This window comes from Cherax quadricarinatus, chromosome 69, assembly GCF_038502225.1.
Source record: "Cherax quadricarinatus isolate ZL_2023a chromosome 69, ASM3850222v1, whole genome shotgun sequence".
Taxonomy (NCBI): Eukaryota; Metazoa; Arthropoda; class Malacostraca; order Decapoda; family Parastacidae; genus Cherax; species Cherax quadricarinatus.
In genome coordinates this window covers 5506593-5525290 of record NC_091360.1, presented here as the reverse complement: position 1 = coordinate 5525290, position 18698 = coordinate 5506593, and the positions used below count along the sequence as shown (strand labels likewise).

Sequence of the window (18698 nt, the reverse complement as noted above, 5' to 3'; positions counted from 1 at the left end):
TTAACCCAGAAAGTTCATTTTTAAACAAAGTTATTTTTTACCATTAGTAAATTAATTATCCCTTTGTTTCACCTCATTCTTATCACACCTTTCCCTAATAGATTCTAACTCACTTCTCTCTGGTACCATCGAAATTTAATACATGCATCATTATAATTGATTTTCACTAACTCCTCTATTTTTTTACATAGGGTTTAACAAGGCTAGGGTAAGGATTCCTAACTTTATTTACAAGCTAAGAGCTGTTACCTACATTTGCTCATTTAAACTCTCTCTCTCTCTCTCTCTCTCTCTCTCTCTCTCTCTCTCTCTCATCCCTCCCACACACACCATATCGCTAACACCTCAACTCTCACCTGTGCGTGTCAACATGCCTATATCTTGCGTCTCCCTGACAGGAAGCTGACATCGCCATCGCCCCGCTGACGATCACCTCATCTCGGGAGCGCGTGATAGACTTCACTAAGCCCTTCATGACTCTAGGGATTTCCATCATGATCAAGAAACCAGTAAAGGAGAAGCCAGGCGTCTTCAGCTTCATGTCTCCGCTCTCTCAGGAGATCTGGACGTGTGTTGTATTCGCCTACGTTGGAGTGTCCATCGTGCTTTTTCTCGTCAGTAGATTTAGCCCCTACGAGTGGAAGGTAATGTAACTTGGATTTAATATAAATATGAATTAATATGAATCTTCAAAGTTTTGGTACAACAGTTGTTGATGTGTGGAACAGTCTGCCGAGTAGGATAACAGAGGCTAATTCTTGGGTAACTTGGGGAAAAGGTTGGACAAATACTTGGGTGGGAACGGGTGGTTTTGATAAGGCCCTGCCTAGTATGGACCAGTAGGCTTGCTGCAGTGTTCCTCTATTCTTCTGTTATTATTCCTATGTAGACAATGGCTGAAATTGATCTGTGTATTTTGAATTAGGGTAGAAATCCGCATTAGCATGACAGTGAGAGAGAACTTCTGTTTTTCTGTCCTCGACTCGCGTATAATTAGTTAATACACAATAACCCTTAATTTAAGTAGAAGTAAATAGTTCTCACCATCAAATAGCCTCGAGTCTACTCCATATCTAACTTTCTCACAATTTATGAGAGAGGATGCACTATTCCTGGGCTTCTATCTACTAAAACTGTACGTGAAAAATGCTACCAATTCCTCTTCCAGATCATCTCACTTCCTAACCACCCTTAGACAGAAGACGTACTTTCTGAGACTCGTTTGTCTGTATAATTTACTTTCATATCCTTGGTATACTCAGGTATTAAGAGTTCCAAACATTCAGGAGGCTGCTAATCACCTATTCAATGCATCGGCCGCTTCAGGTCTTTTAGTCAGTTCACGAGGATTGTAGCAATAATTGCACTAGACCTCATAGATGGTTTGTTGTATTTTTAGTCAAACTTCAGGTAATTATAGTTAGCAAAATCTTTCGATTATGATAACTTTAAGGACTTCAGTACTCCTTGCTGAAAGCTGTTCCATCCTCTGTCAATCCTTTCTGAAGGCTGTTTCATCCTCTCTCTCTCCCTGTTGAAGGCTGTTCGACCCTCAAACACTCCTTACCGAAGGCTGTTCGACCCTCCAGCACTTGCTGAAGGTTGTTCATGCCTCCAACACTCCTTGCTCAAACATTCCATAGGCTGAATAAACCACACGGATTTAGCGATTCCCATAAATAATAATTTTTTTTTTTGGCCTCCATAATCAAGTGGCCATAAACTTTAATGTTTTTTCGGGTCATTGTCCTGTTGGAAAATTCAGTTGTAACCAAGCACCGAACCTCTTGACAGGGCTCCAGAATTTGAGCTAAAATATTCTATTTGGATACCCGTGAAATATAATACTGTTACGAGGAAGCACTAAGCCCGTAGGGATCACACAGCACCTGGTGAGGGTCAGGCAGTAATTTTTGATGCTGCTCTAAACCACCATCAAGACGCCTTCAAATATTCTGGAATCTGGAAAAAGTAAAACACAGCTCCCATTATTATACTGAAAAATGTGCATCAAACTCGTGATGGTCATAGAGCTGCGAGGTTGAGAAGAACTGTCAGAGCTGCGAGGTTGAGAAGAACTGTCAGAGCTGCGAGGTTGAGAAGAACTGTCATAGAGCTGTGAGGCTGAGAGGAGTTAACTGCAAAGGGAAGTAGCATGGAAAGTGTACTTGCGGAAAAAAAAAAATATCTTAGGGCGACACCACTTCTGCGCCCTCCGCCTTTTACAACTACTACGATCTTCTCTCTTCCTCCTTACTCTAATTCCTTTCCGTACCTCTTCCCCCTCCCCCTCATGCCTTTTTATACAGCCTGTATAAAATTAGCGAGTCACGTATTTTCAAGTATAAAGGTCCCAGGACCTTGATAATAAGTGAATGCATTTGTATGCTTCACCCCCTCCCCCGCCTCCCTTAACTTGTTTACATGTTCCGACTTTTTGATAGCTAGTCAGGTTTTTCAGGCATTCTGGTGGAAATATTTGTGTGTAAGTCTGGCATTTTTTAGTGCCAAATATCGGTTTACTGATGTTTCGGGCGAATGTTAATACTACTGTAACTGAGCATCAGTATTTCTAAAAGTCAAGATTTCTACCTTCAATTATTTTGCATAGATGTTACTAAAAAAAACCATAGAATGAGCTGGGCTTAAACCTCCGTGAGTTTTAGAACTCATTTGTCATGGGTTCAAATCCCATTCGTTCCGTGATTTGCTTGCAATCGTGTTATTACGATTTTGTGAGTTATGTTACGGCAGAATGATTACTTTTTCTAAAGTGAAGTTTGTGTAATAGTGATTTAACTTTACCGTGACTCGCTAATTATGTGATGCATGTCTGTAGCCCCTTACCTGCCAGTTCATCACTATCCATCATCCACTAATTACTTATGGTCCCACGCAGGTGATTGAGACTTACACCAAGTCGAGTGTGACTAACGACTTTACAATCTGTAACAGTCTTTGGTTCACCCTGGGAGCCTTCATGCAGCAAGGCATTGACCTCAGTCCCAGGTGAGGCTGCTAAAACTTAAATCTACTATTACTGTTTTTCTATACTAAATAGTCTGCTAAAACTTTATTCCACTCTTACTTTTTTCTATACTAAATAATCTGCTAAAACTTTATTCCACTCTTACTTTTTTCTATACTAAATAATCTGCTAAAACTTTATTCCACTCTTACATTTTTCTATACTAAATAATCTGCTAAAACTTTATTCCACTCTTACTTTTTTCTATACTATATAATCTGCTAAAACTTTATTCCACTCTTACTTTTTTCTATACTAAATAATCTGCTAAAACTTTATTCCACTCTTACATTTTTCTATACTAAATAATCTGCTAAAACTTTATTCCACTCTTACTTTTTTCTATACTAAATAATCTGCTAAAACTTTATTCCACTCTTACTTTTTTCTATACTAAATAATCTGCTAAAACTTTATTCCACTCTTACTTTTTTCTATACTAAATAATCTGCTAAAACTTTATTCCACTCTTACTTTTTTCTATACTAAATAATCTGCTAAAACTTTATTCCACTCTTACTTTTTTCTATACTAAATAATCTGCTAAAACTTTATTCCACTCTTACTTTTTTCTACACTATATAATCTGCTAAAACTTTATTCCACTCTTACATTTTTCTATACTAAATAATCTGCTAAAACTTTATTCCACTCTTACTTTTTTCTATACTAAATAATCTGCTAAAACTTTATTCCACTCTTACTTTTTTCTATACTAAATAATCTGCTAAAACTTTATTCCACTCTTACTTTTTTCTATACTAAATAATCTGCTAAAACTTTATTCCACTCTTACTTTTTTCTATACTAAATAATCTGCTAAAACTTTATTCCACTCTTACTTTTTTCTACACTATATAATCTGCTAAAACTTTATTCCACTCTTACATTTTTCTATACTAAATAATCTGCTAAAACTTTATTCCACTCTTACTTTTTTCTATACTAAATAATCTGCTAAAACTTTATTCCACTCTTACTTTTTTCTATACTAAATAATCTGCTAAAACTTTATTCCACTCTTACTTTTTTCTACACTATATAATCTGCTAAAACTTTATTCCACTCTTACATTTTTCTATACTAAATAATCTGCTAAAACTTTATTCCACTCTTACTTTTTTCTATACTAAATAATCTGCTAAAACTTTATTCCACTCTTACTTTTTTCTATACTAAATAATCTGCTAAAACTTTATTCCACTCTTACTTTTTTCTATACTAAATAATCTGCTAAAACTTTATTCCACTCTTACATTTTTCTATACTAAATAATCTGCTAAAACTTTATTCCACTCTTACTTTTTTCTACACTAAACACTAGCTTTATTGCGCTTTAATGAAACCCACATACAAAATTAACTTTATCACAATTTACTAAAACTTCCTGAAACTAGACAGGAACTTTGTCTCGGATTTCTGAATTCCTCGCACTAAAAAATGGAACTGTCTTCAAAATTTACTAAAATTTCTCTTATTAAAAGAAATTTTATCACGCTTTGCCAAAACTTCCTCACATTGAATGGGAACTTTCTCACACATTACTGAAACTTTCACTCTATACAAGTACATTCTCACAATATCCTGAAACTTTCACTATACTGACACTTTCTAAATTATGGTATGTGATATTTTATGTTATCCTGATTTTGTCATGCCTCAGATATTTTCTTACACTATTACTATCACAGTATACTGGTATTTTATCATAGTGTACTAATGAGTACTCACGTTCTACTGGTACAGCAAGTCCTCACTTAACGTTGATAGGTTATTGCAGACTGCGACTTTAAGCGAAATGGAAAACGAAACTAATTTTATCATAAGCTAATTGATATAAACATCATGGGTGCACAGTGCACTTTTAGCACTCGATGGAACAGGGTTAGATAAAGGAATAAATGTTTGCAATGCGAACATTGTAAGGAGCACCACCTACCACCACGCAGTTCACACATGAAGATGTAAACTCCGCGCAGTGGCCCATCCGGGAATCGATTTTCTCTCAACGTTATAACGAAACGACGTTAAGTGAGGATTTCCTTGTAATATACCGACATATTCTCACTGTGTGATAATTTATATCACGAAACTTTCTCTTGCTATAAACATATTCTTTTCCCTCATTATACATTTTCTTAGTATAATACTTTCTTTTCAGTTCGCTCTTTCAAGTTTTTCCTTCACTCTGACACTTCTCGCCCCCTTGTCCTCAGGTCACTCTCAGGAAGAATAGTGGGCAGTGCCTGGTGGTTCTTCACCCTTATCATCATCTCATCATATACGGCCAACTTGGCTGCCTTCCTCACCGTGGAGAGGATGGTCACGCCTATCAAGTCGGTGGATGACCTGGCCAAGCAGACTGAGGTGGAGTATGGTACCCGTGACGGTGGCTCTTCTAAAGAGTTCTTTGAGGTAGGTGTTAATTTAAATTAGACACACGTGCAACACTTGGATATCTTTATTGAGGACTTCATCAGTCGGTGACTTCATCAGTCCTATACAAAGAAGAATGGCGAAGATCAGAAGAAGTTTGAGATAATCAGTCCTTCAGCTTCGAGTCGATGGACTGATTACCTCAGACGCTTTCTGATCTTCACTATAATTCTTTGTGTAGGACTGATGAAGCCACTGTGTGATGAAACGTTTACTAATTGATCTAATTTATCAACTTGTCGGTTCTCTGAACCGGCTAACCAGTTTCCTTGAATCTCTTCATAACTGTGTCCTTTCTCACACTCCAACAGCACATCAAATCATAACCGCTTGCTCCCACTCCCATCTAACAGTTCACACAAGCCTGTTGGAAAGCTAAGCTTCTAGAACTCGAAACCTTTCTTATAGATTCCTCCCAACCCTTCCTTTGACGACCCCTAACTCTTCTTCCCTTCCCCCCAGATACACACATCATCCTCGTCATTCATTTTGCTGCCTCTCTAAATGTTCAAACAACCTCAACTTCCCTTCCTCTACTCTTTGAATAATACTTTTGGTAACCCATGGAGGCCAGAACTCATACCAGGAAGTTATTCATAAATTCATATTTCCATTATCGTATTCCGCATTAAAACACAGCCTTAAAAAATAAATACTGGGAACAGCTGTTGATAGTTTCTGGTCCATGCCTGGGATACTATTGAGTGTGGATATTTCTAGTATTCTCTCTCTCTCTCTCTCTCTCTCTCTCTCTCTCTCTCTCTCTCTGTATTTCTCTTTCTCCGGTTCTCAAGACATGACATTCCAGCAGGAATGGAATTTTCTTAGCTAGGACTTGCCACCCAGCAAGTATTAGGTGCAAGTACTAGGTGCGACCCACAACTTCGTCCTAACGCGTAATACTGCTAGGAGTAGTTGAAGTGCAACGAAGCTTGATCGTTTTTCCGAGTCAGGAAATCGAACCTCGGATAAGATTCCGTTTCGCATGTTCTTCCCAGTAAGTCATGTGGCACCCGGTTAACTGGGGGAAGAATATATAAATAACAAATAAGGCACAACACCAGGAAGAATATATCTTAGTGCTAGGATTTAAAATGAACTGGGATAGACTAAGAGCTTTCAGCCAGCAAATTGAACTCTGCACCTTAGCGGCTACTACCATACTCTACCTTGCAGTATACCATCTACTACCATATTCTGCCTCTCGGTATACCATCTACTACTATACCCTACCTCGCAGTATACCATCTACTACCATATTCTGCCTCTCAGTATACCATCTACTACTATACCCTACATCCCAGTATACCATCTACTACCATACACTGCCTTCCAGTATACCATGTAGCATGTCTCCAAGAAGACACTAGTTTAGTTCCAGATCAGTTGTAGATCAACCAAGCTGTCGTCTGTATGCTCAACTGCGTTTGACCAGCAGTAACAGCCTAGTTAATCAGGCCTTGATCCACCAGGAGGCCTAGTCTGAGACCTGGCCATTAGATCCTTAACCTCTGAATACCCATAGGTGATAAACCGATTAGGTTAGATGTGGTATTCACCCAAAGTGATTCCAACGTATTGATAAAAAGGTCATTACAGGGTCTTTTTAATAATTCATGGTAAGCGCTAAACTCATGTGGGTCATTTAGCGTAAGTGGTGGAGACTTCATCCTCCGTGTACAGAGAACGACAGACAGACCCGCTTCCTGTCTGAGCTCACCTAAATAGGGGTCGAGGGTACTAGGATTGAATCAAGGAAAGGGACGCTAGCTAGGTTACCTTACCCAGTAGCTTCTCTCCAGCATCAAGGTTCCTCTCATAATGACCTTCAAAAGGGAAACAAACAAGGGAGCGATAAAATCCGTAAAGTTAGTAGTAATAATCACTTTGATCAATCTGAAACATTGAGGTTGTAACACAGGGTCCCCTTAAAAAAGGTTCCTTAACGCTGGTGAGGGGCTCTTGATCCTGGGAGTTGGATCTGGGCTCCAGTTCCCTTAAGCCTGAATACCTTCCACATCCCCCCACATGCGCTGTATAATCCTACGGGTTTAGCACTTCCCCTTGATTATAATAACACGAGCAACACAACAGGTTATAACAGAGGAGCGACACAATAGGTTATAACTTAGGGGTAACACATTGTAACACAGGGGTAACACAAACTGTAACACAGGGTAACACCGGTTGTAACACAAGGGTAACACAAGTTGAAACAAGGGTAACACGTGGGGTAACACAACAGGTTATAACACAAGGGGTAACAGGTTGTAACAAGGGGTAACACAACAGGTTATAACACAAGGGGTAACACAACAGGCTGTAACAAGGGGTAACACAACAGGCTGTAACAAGGGGTAACACAACAGGTTATAACACAAGGGGTAACACAACAGGCTGTAACAAGGGGTAACACAACAGGCTGTAACAAGGGGTAACACAACAGGCTGTAACAAGGGGTAACACAACAGGCTGTAACAAGGGGTAACACAACAGGCTGTAACAAGGGGTAACCCAACAGGTTGTAACACAAGGTGTAACACAGGAAGTTATGACTGGGGTTTTCCCTTCTCCCCCTCTCATTAATCTTCTCTCATTTTCATTCTCTCCTCCTCCTCCTCCTCCTCCCTTCTTTCAGCACTCAAACTCTCTTTCACCAGTACTCTCTTCCCACCCTAACCCTTTCTTTCCTCTACCTCTCCTCCCTCACTTCATCCCTTTCTTCCTCCCTCTTTCTCTCTGCTTTCCTCCCTCACTTCTCCTCTCCCTCACTTCTCCTCTCCCTCCCTCACTTCCTCTCTCCCTCACTTCCTCCACCAACCACAAGCCCTCCAGCCCTCACTCAAAATTAATAACCACACACAGTGTATCACCCTTAAACCTGTCCTTCTCTTCTGTCTGTGATCCAGAGTGGCAGAGGGACACGCATACTAGCACGCGCGAGCACGCGCTAGGACGCGCCAAATCTTCACTAGGACGCGTATTTTAATACAGAGCTTTAAGCGTAGGTACGATTGTGCCTGAGAGTTCAGGAAATGAGAGAGGAATAGAGCTGCTGGGACAGGAGCTAGACCCTTGCAAACACATTTAGGCGAGTACAGTTCCAGAGCTAAGGGGGAATGTCCTACGAAGAAAGGTTAAGGGAAATTGTCCTACCGACACTGGAGGACAGGAGGATTAGGAGACATGATAACGCCATACAAAATACTGCGTGGAATTGACAAGTTGAACAGAGACAGGATGTTCCAGAGCTGGGACACAATAACAAGGGGTATTCGGTATCCAGACCAGAGCTTTGGTGAGATGGGTAAGGAAGAAGGATGGGTAAGGATAGAAATTTTGGAAAAGGGTGGGAGGGGGGAGAGAGGTAGGATATAAAAGGTAAGTGGCCCAACCACTTTGGTGTAATTTAAAAAGTGCACGTGAAATGATAAGATATTCTTTAAGAGGTATAAGACTAACCCGTCAGAGTCACATAGATATAACAGATATATAAGTACATGACTCTGAATTGGTAGTAATTATACAAGTTGCAATTTTTTTTTTTTTTTTTTTTTTTTTTTTTTTTTTTTTTTTTTTGCGATTGCACAACGGATATTTATGCGACAATGAAGGCAATTTTCTGGCCAGTTTATAGAATTCCGTGACAATGGCTTCCTACAGGTGGTGTCCAGCCATAGTAAATAGCATAATTTTTACATTAGATTGTTATATAAGATGTCTCCCTAATTGGGGGCGATGATGTTCTCAGTATACATAGAAGGGTTCTTGTGGTACCCAATCTTCTTCATCAGGGAGGTTGCTCAATATCATGGGTCGAGGGTAATCATCTTTATGTATAAAACGACGGACCCTCTGTGGGAGAGTCATTCTTTGAGTCCTTTGAGTCCTGTGAAGAGGAGTATTGATGCTATAATCCGTGGTATTTACCACTTGTATAGGATGTTCTCTATCTGGCATGTATAGTTCTTGCATTGTATAGAGTTGTTTCTTTTTTAGGGTGTCAAGGCGTACATTTATGGCAGTAATATCTTGTTGTATGTGTAAATCTGCCATTTTTACTCTGTCTCTCCTCCTGGTATCGGTAATGAAGCGAAGAGCTCTATTCTGGACAAGGGGTCTCAATTGGAAACTGAAGACTCAGATGAGTCAAAGGGCTGTTAGGAAGTATTTCTTCACCCATAGAGTTATCAAGAAGTGGAATAGTCTGGCAAGTGACGTAGAGAAGAAAAAAACCATACATAGTCTAAAGACGAGGTTTGATAAAACTCATGGAGCTGGGAGAGGACCTAACAGCGATCAGTGAAGAGGCAGGGCCAGGAACTATGACACGTCCCCTGTAATCACAAATAGGTGAGTGTGTACACACACCAGTCAAATTGATTTTCAGGACAGAATCGGTGCAAAACGGGATCCTGCAGCAGAAACCACGGATAAAGGAAACAAAACACCAGCGGGTGTACCTACACCACGACAGAAGAGCAGTACGACAGACACTGAGAGGATACAAAGACGATAGTAGCAAGAAAGAAGGGAAAGGTAGTCAAGCGGGGACACCCAGAGTCTGGAGGAGCAGCAAGCACAACCACTTACAGAATCACCCACAGAATTCCATAATCAAACAGATTAAACAAAAACGACACTCCACACTTACAGCCCCCTCCCTCACAAACCGCACTTACACAGCAGCCTCTCATAGCACCCTGCCAGGTTTCCCACTCTCCCAGCCCCCACAAACCCCCCAGAATATAGTTTTGGAAAAGAAGCTGAAGGTAAGGTACAACAACACAGTATAACGAACAAGTATGAGGAGGCATCCCCAGACATTATAGCATTTACAAAAACCAAGCACACGGGAATGATAAACGACGCAATCTTTCCAACTAGATATCTGATCCTGAGGAAAGAGGGAACAGAGGGGAGGGGGTGGAAGGGTTGCACTGCTCATCAAAAAAAGTGAAATTTTGGGGAGTTGAAAGGATTGCACAAAGGGGAAGCCAGGGACTACATAGTAGGAACACTCAGGCTGAGGGTCCCAAGGTAGTGGTGTACAACCCACCACAGAATAGCAGGAGGCCAAGACAAGAATATGATGAGAGCAACAAAGCAATGGTTGATAAACTAGATGAGGTGTTCAGAAAGGCCCATAAGATCAGGGCAAAGGTACTAGCTGTGGGGGATTTCAGTCACAGAGATTGACTGGGAGAACCTGGAGTCACATGGGACACCAGAGACGTGGAGAGCTAAGATGGAGGTGGTGAATCAACACATTAGGGATGCTACCAGAGAGAGAGAGTAGAGGATGAACCAGCAAGAGTGGACCTCATATTCACCTTTAGTGTTCAGACACTGACATCACATATGAAAGGCCCCTTGGAGTTAGTGATCACGTGGTCCTGTGCTTCGAATACACAGAGTTACAAGTGGAGAGGGAAGTAGCACGAGTAGGATGGGAAAAGCGAAACTACAAAAAAGAGAATTACACAGGGATGAGAAATTGCCTGCATGAGGTTCAGTTGGAAAGAGAACTGGTGGGAAAACCAGTAAATGAAATGATGGAATATGTGACAACAAAACGCAGGAAAGCAGAGGAGAGGTTCATACCCAAAATCAAAGGAAACGATGGGAATACCAGAAGGAGCCCTTGGTTCACCCAGGGGTATAGAGAGGCCAAAACTAAGTACGCTAGAGAATGAAAAATATATAGAAGACAAAGGACCCAAGAAAATAAAGAGATTGATCAAAGAGCTAGGAACGAATATGCACAGGTAAAAAAGGAGGCCCAGTGGCAATACAAAAATGACATAGCATCGAAAGCCAGATCTGTCCTAAAGCTGTAAAGCAACATCAGGATAAAAACAACGTCAAGGATCAGGTAATTAGGCTGAGGAAGGAAGAAGGGGAGATCATAAGAAACGACCGGGAAGTATGTGAAGAGTCCTGTTACGAACATAGTCAGTTGGTCCCTGGGTTATAGTGCTTTTCGTAACAAACTAACCAACTTAGCATGTCTAGGGGTCTTCACTCGTAGAGAAAAAGGAATTTTCTTGGTTTATATTTAATTTATTAATAACCATAATAACTACTTAAATTCACTTTCTCATATTTTGCACTGTGAGTAGAACACTTATCTCACGCCTCATTAAAACATCACAGTACTAAGTTAAGTATTTACAAATGGCTCTGAGTGAGTCAGGAAATATCAGTATATGTACATGCACAGGTGTTGCTTAAAAGTTCGAACACCACATTGATAGAGCTCTTACATAGGGTTCACTCTGCAATAAGCCCTCTTACAACACCGAGAATTTCTCTAAGAGCTTCTCAACCGCCTTCTCCAACCGAGAAAAGCCTTAGCAATGAGTTTCCGAAAATTCCTGGTATTTTCTAAGGAGGAGAATGGTGGTTTAGAAGTGGATACTTCCCTAGACCCATCCTGGTCCAGAGGAAGGCATGAACTGAACAAAGTAAGGCTTTACCAGCCAACTTTGACTCGGTCGGAGCAGGGGTTGAGCAGCTCAAAGCACCTGCTGGTGCTTGGCCAGGTTGCACCAGCAGTTTAGACTAAACCTACCTATGTACAAAGCTAAGTAATACGACCAGATAATATTATAAAGTCGAGTAAATCCATTTTAGCTACTAATGGAATTACTCCTGAATATAATATTAAGTGAAATAGCAAAAATAATATGTAAATGTATACCACTGCAATAATAACAAGTAGAAACTGCCTACTTAAAATAGACAAAAGGGTGTAACAAGCCCTACATGAGATTTAAGAAGTGTTTGCAGTGAAGACAGAAAGGAGTCCAGAAAGCCGGAATGGTAGGGTTCACCAACAAATGCTGGACACAATACACACACCCGAGGAGGTGTAGAGGTTGCTGAGTGAACCAGAGACCTCAAATGCGATGGAACCGGACAACATCTCTCCGTGGGGTCCTGAGAGAAGGGGCAGAGGCACTGTGTGCCACAAACAACAATCTTCAACATATCTATAGAAACAGGGCAACTACCTGAGGTGTGGAAGACAGCAAATGTAGTCCTAGGTTTTAAGACACAGACAACAGCACTAAACTACAGACCAGTGTCACTGACATGTATAGTATGCATAGTCGTGGAGAAGATTATCAGGCTTGTACACGATAACCAGCACGGTTTCAGGGAAGGGAAATTGTGTCACAAATTTCCAGGAGTTGTACTTTCGACAGTGTTCCACATAAGAGATTAATACAAAAGCTGGAGGAGCAGGCAGGTATAACAGGAAAGGCACTGCAATGGATCAGAGAATACCTAACAAGAAGTAAACAACGAGTCAATGTACGTTACGAGGTGTCAGAGTGGGCGCCTGTGACAAGCATGAATCTACATGGATCAATTCTAGGGCCGGTGCTGTTTCTGCTATATGTAAATGACATGACGGAAGGGATAGATTCAGAGGTGTCCCTGTTTGCGGACGATGTGAAGCTAATGCGAAGAATTCAGTCGGATGTGGATCAGGTAGGACTACAAAGGGATCTGGAAAGGCTGCAAGCCTGGTCAAGCAACTGGCTCCTGGAGTTTAACCCCGCCAAGTGTAAAGTCATGAACATTGTGGAAAGTCAAAGAAGACCGCAGACAGAGTATAGGCTAGTGGGCAAAAACTGCAAACTTCACTCAAGGAAAAGGATCTTGGGGTGAGCTTAATACCAAACACTTCTCCGGAGGCGCACATCAACCAAGTAACTGTTGCAGCATATGGGCGCCTGGCAAACCTAAGAATAGCGTTTCGACGCCTTAGTAAGAAATCGTTCATTACTTTGTACACTGTGTCGTCAGGCCCATATTGGAGTATGCAGCACCAGTATGGAACCCCCACCTGGTCAAGCGCGTCATGAAATTAGAGAAAGTACAAAATTTTGTAGCAAAACTAGTCCTGAAGCTAAGACGCATGTCCTACGAGGAGAGGTTAAGGGAAATTAACCTGACGACACTGGAGGACAGGAGAGATAGGGAGGACATGATAACAGCATACAAAATACTAAGAGGAACTGACAAGGTGGATCGTGACAGGATGTTCCAGAGATGGGACACAGCAACGAGCGATCACAATTGGAAGTTGAAGACTCAGATGAGTCATAGGAATGTTAGGAAGTATTTCTTCAGTCATAGAGTTGTCAGGAAGTGGAACAAACAGGAGAGTGATGCAGTGCAAGCGGGGTCCATACATAGTTTTAAGAAGAGATACGATAAAGCTCATGTAGCAGGATGAGAGTGGACCTTGTAGTGACCAGCTAAGAGGCGGGGCCAGGAGCTGTGACTCGACCTTTGCAACCACAATACGTGAGTAAAAATAGGTGTGTACACACACATACACACACACACACACGCACATACAAACACATACACACAAACACACACACACACACACACACACACACACACACACACACACACACACACACACACCTATTGTTTGTATCAAACAACAGAGAAGGGTAAAGTTTTTCAACTTTTTTTAAACTTTTTTTTTTGGTCGAAGATTGAATAAAGGCTTTACTCTCCCAGCTGTGATGAATAGGTTGCAAAGCATTGCCTTCACTAGGAGTGTGTGTTTGTGTGTGTGTGTTTGTGTGCGTGTGTTTGTGTGTGTGTATGTGTGTGTGTGTGACTAACGGACGTGAGCGTTACTGTATGACTTAAAGCCATTTTCGGTTTGAATAATTGAAGCTTTGTGTATCGTTTTACTATTGTCTCTTAGTCTTTCTCGTTATTCCCTGTACGTCAGTCAACGTACGTCTCTCTCTGTCTCTTTCCCTGGGTCTTTTCTCGTACCACATTCACTTTCTGAGGAACTTATGCTGCCTTTCCCTTCCTCCATCACTGTCTTACACTCCTTCCTCTTCCTCCATCACTGTCTTACACTCTTTCCTCTTCTTCCATCACTCTCTCTTGACTTCCTTCCCGTTTCGTAAAAATCTTTCCCTTCATTGGTTTACCCTAAATTATTCACCGTTCGTCTCTCATTACCTATCCACTTCGTAATTTTTATTCGGCTTGTCGTTCTATCGTCCCATTTCTCACTCTAATCAGCACTATCCTCTCTTCATTCTCCCTATACATCTCATTCTCCCCATACATCTCATTTTCCCAATACATCTCATTCTCCCCATACATCTCATTTTTCCCATACATCTCATTCTCCCCATACATCTCTCCCCATGCATCTCACTCTCTCCCCAGAGGTCCAAGATAAGCGTATACAACCGCATGTGGGAGTTCATGTCATCTCGGAAGTACGTATTCACTTCGACGTACGAGGAGGGCATCGAGCGGGTACGGACGTCGAAGGGAAAGTACGCTTTCCTGCTGGAGAGCGTCAAGAACGACTACATCAACGAGCAGCTGCCGTGTGACACCATGAAGATAGGACAGAACCTCAACTCTAATGGCTACGGTGTCGCCACTCCAATGGGTTCTCCCCTCAAGTGAGTTCCGGGTTACATTATTCTTTCTTTCTCATTTGAATAATAAATAATTATAATCTTTATTTCTACAAGTACATGTACAAAGTATACAGGCTTAGTTGACATCAATGACATACTACTATACAGAAAGCCCCTTGTTATGAAGAGCATTTCGAGTAAATTAGGTCAATTTTGTCGCCAGGATGCGACCCACACCAGTCGACTACCTCCCAGGTACCAGTTTTACTGATAGATGAACATGGTCAGAAAGTGTCTTAAGGAAAGACGTTCTAATGTTTCTACTCGTACCAGGAATCGAACCACGGACCTCAGTGTGAGCTGAATGCGCTAGCAATTTAGCTACGGGTCACAGAATTGACACTTCAGTAGGCCTTCTCAAATCCAGCTCTTCTCCCTCGTGTAGTTGTATAACAATATAAGAATTGAGCACTGTAGTAGGCTTATTGGCTCATGCTAGGTAGGTCCCTCTCGTTATATAATTTTGTGCAATAATTGAAGAACACTGTAATAGGCCTATTGGATCATGGTAGGCAACTCTCTCAGGTTCACTCCTCACTCATATTTATGCAAGAAAATAAGGAATATTACAGTAGGCCTATTGGCCCATTCTAGGCAGATCTTCAAATCCAACCCTTCTCACTCGTATGTTTGTATACGAACATATATGAGCAGCACTCGTATGACCCATTTGGGTTTGGTGCTTGTTTTGAAACAAGACACGTGTTTCCTGACGAGGGTCTTAGTCATATGATGACCCGCCGTTGTAGCTTTTGGTCATCTGACCGACGCCTCCCGCTGGCTTACCGGTCCACCCCTTTAACAGTTATGGCCATAATTATAACCATTTTTCAGACAATTTTTTCTAATGCAATAGACGTGGTTACTGTTATTTTGGATAAAATTTTAAAATATGATTTAAATAGGTTTAAAAATCGAAAAGTTGCAAAATGACACTTGTGCAACATTTGTAACGATTCACCAGCCAGTGACTTCTTCAGTCCGATACTGAGAAGAACGGTGGACGATGAGGGAAGTTTTGAGGTAATCAGTCCGTGTGTTCAGTCAATCTTAAGAAAATATCGGACTGAGAAAACGTGTCCTCATAAAGATTACTTAATGTTACACAAATGTCTTCAGTTTTCATTAACATGTATTGCATGAAGAGCTAAACCCTTACACTTGAGAGGTCAGGTGTAAGCTTGATCCTCCGTTCCGCTTAGCAACCCTCCGTCAGTCTGTCGTAATTCTGATTAATCGGTACAGTGCACCCTTGCCACATAGACCTAACTGGACGATTCAGCTTATTAGGCACGACATATTTATAAAAAGTCACATGAAAAGTCAATAAAAGTATATATAACTATTGAATACTTTATACTTTTTTAAATACGTGGAACATTAAAAAAATTATATTTGCTAAAATAATATTATATTGTAAATATCGTCGATTTAGAGCAGTTTGAAAACTATAGCATAAAGACACAAATGTACTATAATACAATCTTTTATTGGCAACGTTTCGCCCAGAATATGGTCTTGTGATGGGCAAAATGTATAGTTTCGAGTTAAATCGATTGGTAAAAGCTGTGAAGGCCGTCTAGTCGAAGAGGCTTTCAAAAGGTAAGCCCGACCTGAGGCTGGTTTGCAGGGAGTAGAAGAGCCCTGAAAACTAATCAGGGGTAAATCACAGGTAATTGAGTTTTTATTTGTTGATGAGAAAATGGAGAACGGAGAAGGCAGGGAGACGTGTCATTGTCTGTGTAATTCCTACTGTCTCTTTGAGATATAACGGGATGAGAGACAGAGATGCTGGAGATTATCTGTGAGGGGAGAGTGAAAATTTCATTTATTTATGAGTGATGTGTCTGTGTCTGTTTTTCTCTCTCTCTCTCGTATTTCTCTTGTCTCTATCTTGTCTGTCTTGTCTTGTCTTTCTCTCTTGTCTGTTTCTTGCGTCTGTCTCTGTCTTATTTTTTTACACAGAGTTTGACAAGGCTAGGGTAAGGATTCCTAACTTTATTGACAAGCTAAGATCTGTTACCTACATCAGCTCATTTGAAAGCATTTTTATTGTTATGTGACATACAGTAGGGAACAGGATGAAGTTAAGAGCCATCTGCGGGCCAGCAATTTCATTTGATCAACTGACTTCATTTCGTTGATATCATAATGCTGTACGAATGTGTTCCATACTCAAGTCATCCTGGGGATAAATGATCTCAGATGAAGTGATGTTCTGGAGAAGGTTACAGCCAGAGTGAGGTTACTGCGTTCTCTCTCTCTCTCTCTCTCTCTCTCTCTCTCTCTCTCTCTCTCTCTCTCTCTCTCTTTACACAGGGTTTGACAAGGTTAAGGATCCCTAGCTTTATTGACAAGCTATTTACAGGTTAAGGATTCCTAACTTTATTGGCAAGCTAAGAGCTGTTACCTACATCAGACCATTTGAAAGCATTTTTATTGTTATGAGACATACAAGTAGGGAACAGGATGAAGTTGGAGCCATCTGTGGGCCAGCATTTTCATTTAATCAACTGACTTTCTTTCTCTCTCTCTCTCTCTCTCTCTCTCTCTCTCTCTCTCTCTCTCTCTCTCACACACACACACACACACACACACACACATGTTAGGAAGTATTTCTTCAGCCACAGAGTAGTCAGTAAGTGGAATAGTTTGGGAAGCGATGTAGTGGAGGCAGGATCCATACATAGCTTTAAGCAGAGGTATGATAGAGCTCACGGCTCAGGGAGAGTGACCTAGTAGCGATCAGTGAAGAGGCGGGGCCAGGAGCTCGGACTCGACCCCCGCAACCTCAACTAGGTGAGTACAACTAGGTGAGTACACACTCTTAATTACTATGCTAATACATAATTTAGCGTAGATGTAGCGCTATTAATAAAGTACTGCAAAGTTTTGAACGCTAAATAGTTTAGTCTGGTTATTTTAAATACGTGTGTGTGTGTGTGTTTGTTAGTATGTTTGGAAGATGCTTGTATGTAGGTTGGCTTTGTTAAAGTGTGAGGAGAAAGTGCCAGGATGAGGGAAAGTGTTAGGGTGACAAAGTGTCAGGGTGAGAGAAAGTGTTAGGGTGACAGTGCTAGGGTGAGAAAAAGTGTTAGGGTGACAGTGCTAGGGTGAGAGAAAGTGTTAGGGTGACAGTGCTAGGGTGAGAGAAAGTGTTAGGGTGACAGTGCTAGGGTGACAGTGCTAGCGTGAGAGAAAGTGTTAGGGTGACAGTGCTAGGGTGACAGTGCTAGCGTGAGAGAAAGTGTTAGGGTGACAGTGCTAGGGTGAGAGAAAGCGTTAGGGTGACAGTGCTAGGGTGACTGTGCTAGCGTGAGAGAAAGTGTTAGGGTGACAGTGCTAGGGTGAGAGAAAGTGTTAGGGTGACAGTGCTAGGGTGACAGTGCTAGCGTGAGAGAAAGTGTTAGGGTGACAGTGCTAGGGTGACAGTGCTAGCGTGAGAGAAAGTGTTACGGTGACAGTGCTAGGGTGAGAGAAAGCGTTAGGGTGACAGTGCTAGGGTGACAGTGCTAGCGTGAGAGAAAGTGTTAGGGTGACAGTGCTAGGGTGAGAGAAAGCGTTAGGGTGACAGTGCTAGGGTGACAGTGCTAGCGTGAGAGAAAGTGTTAGGGTGACAGTGCTAGGGTGAGAGAAAGTGTTAGGGTGACAGTGCTAGGGTGAGAGAAAGTGTTAGGGTGACAGTGCTAGGGTGAGAGAAAGTGTTAGGGTGACAGTGCTAGCGTGAGAGAAAGTGTTAGGGTGACAGT

The 18698-nt window shown here is 41.4% G+C and overlaps 1 protein-coding gene across 3 annotated transcripts in view; it reads left to right on the top strand.

Moving 5' to 3' along the window:
* LOC128701873 (glutamate receptor 1) overlaps positions 1-18698 on the top strand; it is a 1634372-nt gene that overhangs the window by 1525322 nt on the left and 90352 nt on the right. For all 3 annotated transcript variants that reach the window (XM_070099830.1, XM_070099829.1, XM_070099831.1), the window contains exons 13-16: positions 399-644; positions 2900-3009; positions 5245-5443; positions 14687-14931. In XM_070099830.1, coding sequence (XP_069955931.1) covers positions 399-644; positions 2900-3009; positions 5245-5443; positions 14687-14931 — 800 coding nt within the window. The remainder of the gene's footprint in view (positions 1-398; positions 645-2899; positions 3010-5244; positions 5444-14686; positions 14932-18698) is intronic.